We start from the raw sequence: 14353 nt of genomic DNA on the forward strand, positions 1-14353 counted from the left end.
CACATGGTTTAAATTATTCATACAATATTAAGCTTTTTTTCTTTTTAAAGACAAACAGTATCTCAGAAACAATACCACTATATTTACAGAGTAGTGGCCCATTGCTAAAGGTTACCATATATGTCTTTGTTGTTCTGTTAGTTATGTTATGATTTAAAAAGTAAACACAATAGGATTTAGGAAATAACTGTAGTGTATCTGTAGTTCCTACAGTGTTTGCTGCCACATTATTTTGCTGAATGTTTGCTAAACACATCTGGTTTGTCTTCGGTATCTTAGAGGCAAAGTTTCTTCCCACAGTAAAGTCCTACTGAATTCTTCATTCAAAAAAAAAGAGAAAGAAACAGAAAAAAAGATGCTATTCAGTCCACAAAATAGTCTTCAGACAGGAACACACCTACTATTAACTTGCTCTTTTATAGTTGCTGGCAGCTCATTTGCTCTTTGCGTCTCAGCTTTCCCCTCTTTTGCCTCTGGTATCTAAAGCAACACGATAATAAAAAACATATTGACATTTTAAGCATTTTAAACCAAACCAAGTGAATTCATAGTACACACTTAAACAAACACTTATCAATATAGTACATAAACTATATTAAGTCTCAGAACCGTTCATTCTGTAAATTATTGAACAAAAGGATGCTTAAGAAGGAATGACCCATTACAGCTTTTTATTATTTCAGGAAACACAACTCTGCATGCCAGAAATTGAGAACTGCTAGTTTAACGTGATGAATTTAGCAGTAAAGGAGCTGTCAACCTCTAAGCTTATAAAATTCACTTTTTTGGGGGGCAAGTAAATTTAAGGCATATACAAGTTTAGCAAACTTAATTTAGTCTAAAATGGGGTGTCTCAGTATAACATCTATTATGCAGCACAGCACCTAATTACTTACTTGTGTATACATTCCTAAAATATACCGCAGTGAGTGAAAAGTAGCTCTGAAAACTGCTTATGGCTTAAAAGAAAGAATTTTAAGAATATTGTGCAACAGCTGAATGCAATAAATTTTGTTGAAGCAATCAGTAACAGCAAATAAAGATGTGGTGTTTAAGACTAAATATACAGAAGCAGGTACAGCAACACTGAGTAACTCTCAGCTGGCAATCAGTGACACGGAGCTGTATGAGCAGTGTTCTGAGGCACTTCTGACAAATTACAATTTTTTCATCTTTTAACATCTAAGGAAGAAAAAAAAAAAATCAAAATAGGCCTGTTACCTGTTTAGTCATGCTTTCTCTCTTGCGCCAGAACCACCACCTTCCAGACTTCTTTGGCATCTTTTCTTTGACCCAGGACTCAACAGTAGCCTGAAAAATTAGGTATGTTTTTAAACAAAAACAAAATAAAGAGATAATAATTTGTTACTACATACAAAAATCTTAAAAAAAGTATACATGTATCTATTTACCTTAGGCAAACTCTTCTGAAACACCTGCAAACTCAGAATCATTGGAGCAGCCAACGCCCAGTTATAATACCTGTTTTAAAACATGTTATTGATAAGATATTACAAAACCTGACTAGAGGTCAATGAATATCAGTGTGCAAACTGCCCTTTCATTGATGAAAACATGTATTTGCTGCCAACAACTAATATTTACATTTTCTGCAACCAGGGTTATTTTAAATATATACAATTCAACATCAGTGGTAATTGCTGAAAAATATCTAACTTCAGTTAAAGCTAAATTTACTGCAAGTCTTCAGTTCAAAATTATTCTCTTTGAGACTGAGAAACAGATCCATCAAAAACACGAATTGCAATGGAAGCTGAGAAATGCACTCACTTTAAAGGGCAGATTTTAAATGAGACCCTCTATGACCTAATTACATGATATAGAGAATTTACCTGTTATAAATCCTTATTACCAAATTAGGATTGTCTATGAGTCCAGGGTTTTCAGCAAATTCATGATAAGTAATAATATGTTCCATGAATTTTTCTGCAATAGAAGCAGATTTTAATTAAAAATAATAATATAAAATCCCAAGATGCCTGATTAGTTTCTATCTAGGAAAATGCTTTCTGTCATTTCAGAGTCTTTGCTGATCCTGCAACATCACTCAAGATATGTTAATATGGCCTACCTGTCAAGAGTCTTGTGACTGCCTCCTCAGTGACAGGGAAAGCCTTGTACTACTTCAACACTCACAGTAATGAAAAATAAGGAATTAGAAGAGGGAGGATAAGGAGGAGGTGGGAACTTATTCAGTTCGCAGGCTGGAAAAAGAGAGCCATGGTTGTCTAAGCAAGTTTTCTTCAAAAATTATGGCAGGTAAGGGGCCTACATAGTGCAATAAAAGGGGAGGGGGAAGGATGTTGTCAGCTTTTCACGTTTGTTTAATCACTGACTACTAATAGCATTTTCACAACTAGCAACTACAAGTTTGCAGAAATTCATGATTTACTGTAAGACTCCTGCAAGGAAGACATAATTTTTTCAAATCAAATCCAGTATTACTGTCACATTACAAAGAGAGCTATTCTGAGCCTTTATTAATAAGTATTTAAATTTCACTTGATGCATTAGAGACTGGATGACCATTAAAAAAGTAATACTAAAAATGTTGCAGTTCATGAAGATTATGTGCTCTAAAAGCTCCCTCAAAAATGCACACAACTTCAATATCACGATTAACCAGAGCATTAAGAAAGAAGAATCAGCTGGTAAAAATGTAAAGGTTAACAAACATTTAGGATAGGAAAAGTACAGCAGGAGAAAACATAGTCCAACACAATAGTAAAACTTTTTTTAATCGCTTAAAAAAAACTAGGACAGAAAAATTATCAGGCATTTGGAAAGAATATGAATTGTGAAGATTTATATAGGACTAAGCAACTAACTGCAGTCAGAAACGAGTCATTGGTCAGATACGTAATATGTGGTGCAAAAAAGGAGACAGAAAGCTTCTCAAGACATCAAGTGCTCTTGATTAATTTGAGGTTAAATTCTGCTATCTCTGCTTGAGAATTTCAGAAAATGCAAGATTATCCATTCCCTTTTTTCAACAGGAGCATAATAATAAGCCAAAGCTTTGCAAGTTAGAAGTCAGACCATTCAAGCCACTTCATTTGTTTGCCTGCCTGAGCTTTATTACTGTCATAGTCTTTCACATACCTTTAGAAATCTCTCCATTTTCATTGAGACCTCCACAAAGTGAAAGTGTAACATCAGGCAAGTCCATAGCAGAATCAGACATGCACTCGGTACCACTATCAGCAGCAGCACTTCCCACTGATTGGGGTGACTGGGAGCCAGAAAGGGTATCTGACTCTGTCCACTGCCTGAAGCCTGGATCAGAATCACTAAAGAAAAGAAGTCCACATTTTCCATAAGTATTTCACTTGCAAAAAAAGGTAAAGATTTTGGGTTAAAGAACACACTATATGATTACCCAAAAAAAAATCACCTTGCTGTTGCTTTTCTTTTAAGAACTACATCATTTTACAACATAAATTTAAAACTAACCAAATAAAAACCAGATACAAACACACACACCCAACCCTTCATAATACTGGCAGATTGACAGTTTCCAGTTCTCCTAACATGAACTTAAATTGGAAAATAATTACATTTCTCTTGTCTGTAACAAAATTGATTTAAATGAGGAAAAGATCCTCTACATCCTATTTTTGCAGAACAATACTATGCTCCTCAATCTTTACCAGAAAGCTGTAGAATAAGAATAAAAGGAAAAAGTACATTGCTTGATGTTTTTAGAACACTGTGTGTTTGGAAAAAGTACAATAGAAAAGAAAGATGGGCTTTTAAATAAAAAACATCACATGTCATCTGAGGTTAGAGTTAGTTTGATCCCAAGTAATGTAATCAGTAAGTACTGAAAAGTTTACAATTTTAGTTTCAACCGACACTTCTTCCTTATTAACCTGTATTTTTACAAAGGTCTTCCCAGACAGTTATTGTTTTGGAGAGTATTTTAGGAGTATAAAATGCTTTGACTTCATTAAAAAGACCAAACAAGAGTGGATTTTAAACTGAGCTGCCTTGCATGAAGACCTTGTGGGATATTTTTTTTGTGGGTCTTTTTTGACATTAAAAAAAAAGTTGGAATGGAGGTACAGGGCAAGCAAACAATAAACTGATGTGTGCTTATCTAGAGCTAGCAATATGCCAAAATTGAGTATTGCTGCAAAAGTAGTGTGCAGTTTAAATTTACCCCCTCTCTATATTTGGAGAACATACAGGTTCCACAAAGATGAAATCTCTCAGTAGTGACCTCCCATGTGATCTTTCAATATGTTTCTTGTCAAATCAGAAACAGATTTTCATAATGAGATCAGTACTGATTACTCCACAAAAGCCTAGAAGTTCAATTCTTTTTATCAGAACTGGTGCATAAACACCTAAATCATACATGTTGTAACTCACATAGTGCAACTGCAGTATAACCCTAAATCCATAGAACCTTAATTCAAAATTACCTTTTGGGAAAGTAGAGTGCTGCAACTTCAGGTTCCAAAGCCTTTAGGTCCTCCAAGTAAATATCGTCAGGCCCCTGATGATGACTTCGCTTGTGCACCCCTGTTAATTTTAAGAATAAAGATTACTAAGATGAAGCTATGGAGACACGTTAAATACAAACATAATTGTGGAAGATTCAGACTTACTTGTAGTATTTATAAATCCAAGAGTTTAATTATAGTTTTAGTCAGATAAGACTTTAAATAGGAAAAATTGAAAAGGCACATACATACTTTTTCCTCTATGGCCTCAAATTTGGTAGATCACACTGAAGGAAAGAATCAACAGGTTTATAATATACCTTTCTTTTTTGAAGGAGAGTCAATTTTTGCTGTTGGCTTTGTTTCTGGTAAAGGGTCCACCAACAGTCTGGAATGATGATCAGCATCTAATGGCAACGGATCTTGTGGTTCTATGATTGCAGAAGCAAGAGAATCTTTAACATCCATCTGCTTAAGCAGAGGATGAGTTCTTGGCTCAGGTTTCAGTACTGTACAGACAGAATCTTTCACATCATCATCATCTTCAACTTCATCAGAGCTGAGGATAACCCTAAAATGAGTCTTCTCTGATGGAGTAATGGTAGCTGTTCTCGGATGTTCCAGTTTCTCTTTCTTGCTTATCTGAAAAACAAAACTCTAGTCAAACCTTTCACTTCACATGTTTGTTTTATTCTGGTCTAAACATTAAACTTGTACTCATGGTACAAGTCCTGGTCACAAGTAAACTGAGTAAGAATTTAAACATGTATTTTAGGAACATAAAACATGTCCCATCTTATTAGCAAAGTTCCTTGCAACAGAAGCTTTGTACTAGCTTATTTACAAGTTCAGTAAAGACACTGGCATAGAGGAAGTGCTGACTTGAACAAACCATGGCAAGAAAAAGGCATAAATGTGGACGTACCATGGCTTCTGAAAGCAGCTGTCCTGTTAGATACTAAATTTACATTATCAAGGTTACAATTCCTCTGGGATGAACTAGAACTTAGCCTAAAATAAAGGAAAACAGTTTCTAAAGTTGTTTTCTTCAATTTCTACCTGAAAATTCAAAAATTTCAGATTTTTACTGCTAGGTTTTCTGGAATTACTTTGCTGACCAGCTTTTGAACCCAAAAATCCGACTACCTGCCAACCACAAGGGGGTGCTACTTCCCTATTGCAGCTCAATTATTCTGCAGAACAGCAGCAGATTTCCAATCCGCTCTTAGGACAAGATTTTAGATATGCCAAAATTCATTTCACAGAGTTAGAGACAATAAATAAAGTTACCTTGGTTGATTCTGGGAATCCTCCCCATGTCCATTCCATGTGAGATTCAGATCTGAGCAAGCTCTCAGCAGGTTTAACTTCTAGTTCTGAATCACTTTTAGGGCAGACTGGCTCAGAGAAAGGGCTAGCAAATCAACAAGAACAACAAAAAAAAAAAAGCTACAGTGTTTAAAATGCATTTGTTGTACAGCTACTGTCGGTAGAGTTTTCTACAGCTTAACAGAGCTTCAATTATTCGACAACATGGCAAGAAGCCCAGCAGGGTTTTCAGACAGTGAGAAATTAGGTTAAAACTAAAATCACATTAAAGGACTTACATAGTGATCACCCTAAACAGATTCCTCCACTGTATCTGCAGTGTAGGTATAAGCTCTCCCTTCATGCCATGTTGTATTTGTCAAAAACACCAGAACAAAACAAAAAAGTTTCTCTAAAAGTAAGACACAAATTAGCTTTAAGTTCCCTTCCTCTATAAAAATACAGAACTTAAGCTTGCTATGCCAAGACTTGAGTAACATAAGTCCTGCAAATCTAACTCTCAAATGCACAAAACACCACCAATTCCCAATGAAGGGAAAACAACATTAATAATATAACTTAGGAGAGGGAAGGGAGATTACTTGAAAACTTCCTTCAGATGTGTTTGGACTAAATGACCTTTTAAAATCCATTCTATTTTTCCTACAGTGGTTATTATCCATAAATCAGAAACAGACATCTGAAATTTACCTTAGCCAAGACTACTTTTAAACCAGAAAGAACTCAATCTACAAAATGTTAGAAAGGTGTGATTTCAAAATCACTTTGCTCTTATGATCTTAGGGAGGAAAGGAAATACAAGAGGTTGTTTTGCAGTAGCATTTAGTGTTGGGACAGGTCCAAGTCTATCTTTGTTGAACAGGGCAATTATATTGCATATTATAGAAATGCTGCTCTTTTTACACTTTGACATTCATAGTGTATTTTGGTTTGAGGTTTGGGGGTTTTTTTTAAATATATATATAAACATCAGTATTTGAATTTGAATTGTAAGGACTAGAACTGGACACAGCACTCCAGGTGTGGCCTGACCAGTGCTGAGTAGAGCAGGATGATCACATCTCTCTCTCTGCTAGTAACACCCCTGGGCATGCAGCCCAGGATCCAGTTTGCCTTTGTTGCTGCAGCAGTGCTCTGCTGACTCACGTTCAGCTCGTTGCCCACCAGCACCCCCAGGTCAGCAAGGCTGCTGCCCAGCCACACAGATCCAAGCCTGTACTGGGCTCCTTGGTTATGTTGGCCCAGGTGGGGGACTTTGTGCTTGTTTTTGCACTTGTTGCACCAGGAGATGTTTCATCTTGATGTAAGAAAGAATTTTGCAGTGAGAATAATCATTCACTGGAACAACTTTTCCAGGAAAGTGGTCCCCATCACAGGAGGTTTTCAATTTGTCACTGGTCAGGGTGTTAGATAATCTTATCTAGTCTCCCTTTCTCATAAAAGGTTGGACAAGATGATCTATTAAGGTCCCTCCCAACTTGGGCTGTTCTATGATTTAATACTGAAAATTTTACAGTAACCCCTACAGGTATTTAATTTCTGGATTTTTTTTTTTTTTTGTTACAAAATTCCTTAAAGAATTAGTTATCTAATGTAGTATAATATCTGAAGCTTTCTGAAGGCTTGCAGACCCAGAGTTTTGCAATATCATACAAGACTAAACTGATCATAATTCAGACTCTAAAAATAGACAGTACACAGATCAGGTCACAATCCAAACAGTAAGAATCCCTCATATTACTCTGAGGGACACCACAAAATCCAAGATAGCGGGGCATTTAAACATGTCTACAGTGGCGATTCACCATCTCACTGTCAACTTCCAGCCTTCATCACCCAGGGACACAAAAAGGAAACCATTTAGAGATTTCCCCCCTCAGTTCTCCTTTAACAATTTCCTACAGAAATTACATTTTCTGTGCTGTTAGAAGGGCTTATTTGAAGTAACACATTGACGAAAATACATGTACATATTTGTTGTCAGGAAGAATATGAATTCATTTTCCCTGTGTGCCAACTGATTTGTTCTGCCTATATCACAAGTCAGCTGGAAGCCACACAGACATATTAACCTGTTTCTAAGCCTAATTCTTAATATTCAGCAGTACTTGCAAAAGAATGAATACTTCAGGGCTTTGAGAACCTAAGTCTGTTGCACTCTCCCCAAGGCATAAGTTTTCCATTGTCATTCTCAGGGAGAAATCTTTAGTTAAAAGGCCCATGCCTGTAGCAGTGATCTAGTCATGCTAACATTGATTGTTGAAGCAGGAAGAACATTGATAGTATTAGGTATCAAACAATTAATGGTTATGCTTTTTGGTTTTATTATAGTGAGTAGGACAAACAGAAGTGTCCTCATTGAAAAGACTTAGGCTATTATGTTCCCTTCTGAAGAGCAAGACAACCAACCTCAACTAAAAGTCAGGTAGCTTTTTCAGCTCTCCAAGGACGTTAGTAAAACCTCCCACTTCTCTTTCACTGTACAATGGTTACATTATAGAATCTTTCTTTGGTGGCTTAGGAGAAATAATTACATGCAAAATTTCTCTTCTTCTAAAGAGAGAATCCCCCACCTAACATCCCTCCACCCCTAAGAGGGAAAGGAAAATTGCCAATTTCTCTGTTACACCACAACCTGTACTGGATAGCTTCTTGTTTAAAACAAACAAACAAACAACAAAAAATAAATGTAAAGAGACTAGGTATCTCACATGATACACAGTCAAGTTGTTAGAGCAGAATATCCCCTAAATATATAAGCAAGAGGAGACAGCACTGAAAGGGATGAATGATGTCTCCCAGATATAACCTGCTAGTGTATGTTAGCTAGAGTTTTATAAACTGAAAAGGAATATCAGCCTACCTGGATGAAGGACTCTATGCTACAATTAGCTGGGTGATATAATCCATACAACGCCATGTCAATCCTCAGGGTCAAACACTGTGACTGATTTTCAGTCACAAACCACAAACCTTTGGGGAACATTTGAAGACTACATCTCATTAAGTACAATTGAGGATGTGGTTGTCAGCCCAAAACATAAAAAGGAATGATAATGGGATTTCCTGTCCAACTGCTTCGGTTCATTAACAAGCTATGCACTGGGGGAATTAGCAGGCACCAAGCATGGTGTGGTACATTCGCTCTACAGAAGAACAGGCACCTGTGCACTGAGCAGCTAATATGCAACAACGGATATCACACAAGGCTGACCAGTAATCCTCACTGACACTGTGAATGTATCTGCTATGAGGTAGATTCCTCAGTCAAACTGAAAAGCAGTAGAACTAGACACTCACCAAAGAGTTAAGATTAATCAAGATACTGCTCAGCATGTTATGTATTTTATATATATATGTCCTTTCTTACGCCAAATGTTCAGAAAAAGTATGAAATTTACCTCAAGTACTACCGCATACAGACAGAATGCTTTCTTACACAAATAGAGACTGATGTTAGAGTGGTGCAACCCAAAGCATGAGCTTTGGAAAAAATCTAGAAACTGAATGCAAGAGGAATATCCAGAGATACCAGAACTCCAAGAACTAGCAAATTCTCTCTTCTGAAGTACAATATGATTCAAATTTAGGACCTAGCTTTACATTGAGTAATTTACATTATTTCACCTGGCAAATTCTAACTTACATACTCAACAATTCTCCTTCATGGCAGATCAAGTGTTACTTATGCTAGGGTGAATCATAAGGAACATATTCATTTTCCATACTCTTCTCAGCCTAAGGAAATCTTATTAACTGTATTCTCTTTCTTTAATAGTGAATTTTAATAAGAAGTGGGCAGTTTTTATTTGAGGGGAAAAAGAAAAAAAGACAAATTTTGTTTAATACATAGAGTGGAGAGAAAAGTTCCCAAAGTTCCAAGTAAGTATCAAACGCTGCATTTGATATCACAAAAGTTAAGCATGCTTGATAGTTTTACAGATCAGGGGGAAAAAAAAATAATTAAAAGGCACATTAGTTTTTTTAATAGTCATTCATGATTATATATATGACATCACAAAGTGACTTACTTCTCCAGAGGGGACCAGTCTCCATCAGATAAAGGGTAATGATCCTTCGAGTGATAAATCAAAGATTCTTTTTGTTCTTCACCCTTTGGTGATGAATTTGATGATCCTCTGTGGAGATACACGAGACATTACATAAGCCAGCTATAAGAAATCTGCATTATTAATCCAGTTAGAAAAGTTACTTATATGTTATTAAAAATCCAAGATCAAAAGAAAAAAGTGTATAGCTTAAAAAAAATCATTGCTTGCAACACACCTTTATATAAATTTAAATGTATATAAAAATATTAATACCTGAAAATAATACAAGAATTCAAAAACCTACTACTCTTGACACGTAGTAAATTAATATTGAAGAAGTCACAATAGCATAAGTGGTATCATTCTATATAGCCAGCTAATACTACCAAACCCCAAAGATGAACATAAATACTTACACATAACCTTCACTATGTAAACCTCAGGATCACAGCAGTTAAATCGAAAAGGTAGTTTTGACAATGCACTTTGACTGCACATTTCACAAATTAAAAACAGTAAGAAAACGGGGGTAGGTACTAGCCCCAATTTACCCATGAGTTTACAAATTAACACAAACGACAACACTGTTCTGAAAAGTGTAGTACTCCTATACACTCCTATACAAAACCAAAAGTTTTAGTTGGGTTTTTTTTTTTTTTTGCACTGGGAATTCTACTCACTGTCTGTAACAACACAAAAAAACTCAACAAACAAAAAACCCCAAACAAAACCCAAACAGTAAGACCCTTTGAGCAGGCATGCACTGCACTTTACCCAGAAGTTCCTTTTAAATATTTCCATCATAAGTACCTCAGATCCTTTAACAGCTTTTTGAATTTAATTGAATAAATACCTATTCTCAGGATACAACTAACTTGTTTTGAGGTTAGATCAAGGGCATCATGACTACACACTGGATGGAATACAAGGAAGACAAGCCTGGAATTTGAGTGTAAAATGCAATATAAATTATTTTAAGCTGATATTATGAATGAAAAAAGAAAAATTATTTTTCTTCCATTAGCAGCACAGTTGCACTGGACTTATTTGGGAATACTAATGCTAATTTCTCTTATGGATGGAGAAAAGGAAAGATTTTAACATTATCTATTCAAATATGTAAATATTTAGATTTTACTAACATATCTAAATCATAGCTAGGAAAAACAAAGGACATATTTTAAGAAAAGTTGCAAAAACACTTGGAAATGGATTTTCCCAAGGAACAGGAAACAGCTTGTTTTCTGGTTTATAAGAATAGAACTAGATAAGACATTACATACTGGTACCTGTGCCTAAATTTTTGACCTTCCTGTTGGAACATCAGACTCCCTCTTCCTTTCCCAGTTTCAATTTGAAATCTGAAGCTATGTCTAATAATAGCTAAATTTCTATTTCTTTTTTTTTGTTTGTTTTTTTCCCCAGAGCCACACATTTGTAACTAAAAAAACCCAGACCAAAACCCAAACCAAAACAAACTTGCTGATATCACCTTACATCCTTACAGGATGTGAAAAGAAAGCTTATGAACTTTTTTCCACGACTGTATCTTTAGCTAGGTAGAAAATGGTGTATATCTATTGCAAGGCATTTTATTTCCTGCCTTGGTAGCCTACTGGAATGACTGGGTATGAACTGCACTAACAGATACAATAGCCATGAAACTACTGTCTCTGGGCTTCTGTTACTACAATGTAATTTTTCAGTCCTGCATTTACTTGCTACTCACAAGAAAACAGCATTCTTTCCCAAAATGCATTTCTACTGTTGTTTCTGGGTTTTTATATATATATATATATATAAAAATGTGGTTTAAAAATAAAAAACCTTTTAAATCTTTCATTCTAAAGGGTACAAAAAATAAAACCAGAGTAACCTTTATGGAGACACCATAGTCTGTTCAGCAATGACTAAATATTTGACATTTCAGTCAAACCTACAATTTTTTATTCATCTCTAGTCAAATTAAGATAATTGCTAGAATAGCAATTTGAATTCTAAATGCTGGATGAAGACAGCCATTACTGGCATAACATCCCTAAATTCTTCATATATTTGTAGTAATTTATTAAATAAAGAATAAACAATTAATGGGGTTTTTTTCCTGTACTTGATGGTTATTTTTATTTTTGATGGTTTCACTATAACAAGTTATTGTTGTCTTAATACTCTCACACTGAAGGCTGAACAAAGCTCTTACTTTTCTTAAACTGGGAAAGAAGGAAAAATCTTAAACCAAACAAAATGCCAAACCAAACAAAACAGAGCAGTAAATAGCTAAATGACAATTCCTTGACATACATATGACAATAAAAAAATAAGGTAAATTAATTCAGAAAGTCACAGACATTCTAGAAAACACTTTAAAAACTGAATTTTGTTTGTTGTGTTTTATTGATCATTGTTGTGATAACAGTTAGATTGTTTTTCTGTTGCACTGACCTTTGTGACTCGTACTTATTAAATTTGAGACTCCCTTGAAGACCCATACTGAAGTTTTTTCAGTTATACTTTGTTCTCTTATACCAAAGCATTCTTCTAATTCCCAGACCAGATCTTGAATTTATTCAGACAGCACCACATTTAACAGTAATGCTGTCCAATAAAGTAGGTAGTTTTGTTTAAAAACTAAGTCCACTTCTTTTGTTAAGCAGGCTAAGAAACTTCCACAGAAGTAGAGCAGGCCTTTCCCTGGATTTTAAGCATTTATATGCTTGATAGCTTCCTTCTATTACTATAATCTTTCCTACTACTCATATAAAAGCTTCTTCAGCTTATTAGTATGTGCTACCACTTTACCACAAATTCCACTTTACTAACAGTTTATCCCCTTCAAACTACAGGACTGATTTTTTCTTTTCCCCCTTTATGACTACACACACATAAAGAATCCTCTTTACTAATGTAAAGGAGCATTCATTTATGCAGTTTTCAGTTACCAAATTAAACTTCAAGTTACAGAGAAGTCAAATTCAGGCATTCCACACTGTAGTTTAAGTAGAGGTTACCAAACATGCTAAAAGGCCACTCTGCCTCAAGAGAGAAACTATGCTGAAACTTCTTCTCAGTCACACAACAGATCATGACAACACTTCGTTACCAGAATGGGCTTAATTGGATTTCATGTGCATAACAAAATGGCCAAACTGAAAGGATTCTGTAGAGATGTGGAAGATAATGGTTTGGAGTTTTGTTTGCCAGTTTGAAGAAAAGCCTATCCAGAGTCTACTGAGACTTATGCATGTCTTACATAGAGGAAAGGTACAAACCACCTTTTAGAAGTCAGTGATAACAGTGAAAGCAGTCAGCAAGTATTTGATAGTTTACCTTAGGGGTTGAACACTTTTTTCATCATCTGAGCTTATTTCCATTTCAAAAATCTCTTCGGTCCCAGCAGAAGAGATCTGATCTTCCTTCCTGCTATCCTGTTTGTATTTCTTTCTTCTTCTTTTTTTCTTTTTCACAGAACCTGGGGTGAATACAGTCTCTGTTTCTACAGAGTGTGGAATTTCTGAGTTTGCACATGTCCTCTCATTTTCACCTGATTTCAAATGATTGTCAGTGTCTTTAAAAAACTGGTCTTCAGTGGGTATTGGAGATGTTGCCAAATATGCAGGAACTTTTTCCTAAGCGGAAAAAAAAGAAAATAGAGAACAGACTAATTTGTTTACTTTGTTTTGTGCATACAGGATAGTTGTGGGCTACAGATTAATCCTTGCATCTATATTTAGACATGAAACCATACAATAGCCTAGTGGTATGAGGCTGATACCCAGAAAGGAACCAAGTTCACTAGAGGGATTATAAAGTTCAGAAAAATGAATGTTAGTATTCTTACAGTTTCAGACATACACAATTGATTTTGCTAGCAAAACAAATACCCAGTCAGAGGAATGTTTTTGAAATAATCTGCCCTTGAGCATACCAGTTCTATTCATGTTTAGTAAATGTGTTAATAAAAATAGGCTCATTAAATCCACTGCTGTCTATTTTGAAACAGATAGATAGAAAGGTGGAGGTTGGAAGGGACATCTGGAAATCATCTGGTCAAATCTTCTGTTAAAAATAGGGCCTTAGGTTATGTTATCCAGGGCCCTGTCAAGCCAAATGTTGAGTATTTCCAGTGAGGGAGAGTCTCCCATTTCTTAGGCAATCTATTCCTGTGTTATATTGTTCTCATAGTGAAGGATTTTTCTCATATCCAGATGGAATTTCCTCCTTATACCCTTTGCCCCTTATCACCAGGCATCCTTGTGAAGGGAGTGCCTCCGTCTGCTCTATAACTACCTTGTAGGTATTGCAAGACTGTGGTTAGAACCCCCTGAGTCTTCTAGGCTGAGCACAGCCAATTCCAGCAATCATTCTTCCTATGTCAACTTCTCCAAACCTCTGATCATCTTGGTGGCTCTCCACTGGACTCCATCCAATTTTCCATGTCTCTACTGAACTGGGGAGACCAGAAGTTGGTAGACCAGAACCGTGTCCCTGGTTTGGCCTAACAAG

The 14353-nt window shown here is 35.7% G+C and overlaps 1 protein-coding gene across 4 annotated transcripts in view; it reads right to left on the reverse strand.

The window, feature by feature from the left end:
* LPIN2 (lipin 2) overlaps window positions 1–14353 on the reverse strand; it is a 46007-nt gene that overhangs the window by 11336 nt on the left and 20318 nt on the right. For all 4 annotated transcript variants that reach the window (XM_074821365.1, XM_074821350.1, XM_074821345.1 and 1 more), the window contains exons 4-13: window positions 13178–13476; window positions 9830–9937; window positions 5760–5883; window positions 4790–5111; window positions 4449–4548; window positions 3124–3311; window positions 1854–1947; window positions 1413–1482; window positions 1222–1311; window positions 398–480 (exon numbers count right to left, since the gene is read on the reverse strand). In XM_074821365.1, coding sequence (XP_074677466.1) covers window positions 398–480; window positions 1222–1311; window positions 1413–1482; window positions 1854–1947; window positions 3124–3311; window positions 4449–4548; window positions 4790–5111; window positions 5760–5883; window positions 9830–9937; window positions 13178–13476 — 1478 coding nt within the window. The remainder of the gene's footprint in view (window positions 1–397; window positions 481–1221; window positions 1312–1412; window positions 1483–1853; window positions 1948–3123; window positions 3312–4448; window positions 4549–4789; window positions 5112–5759; window positions 5884–9829; window positions 9938–13177; window positions 13477–14353) is intronic.

The sequence above is a fragment of the Strix aluco genome, chromosome 1 (assembly GCF_031877795.1).
Source record: "Strix aluco isolate bStrAlu1 chromosome 1, bStrAlu1.hap1, whole genome shotgun sequence".
Classification (NCBI taxonomy): Eukaryota; Metazoa; Chordata; class Aves; order Strigiformes; family Strigidae; genus Strix; species Strix aluco.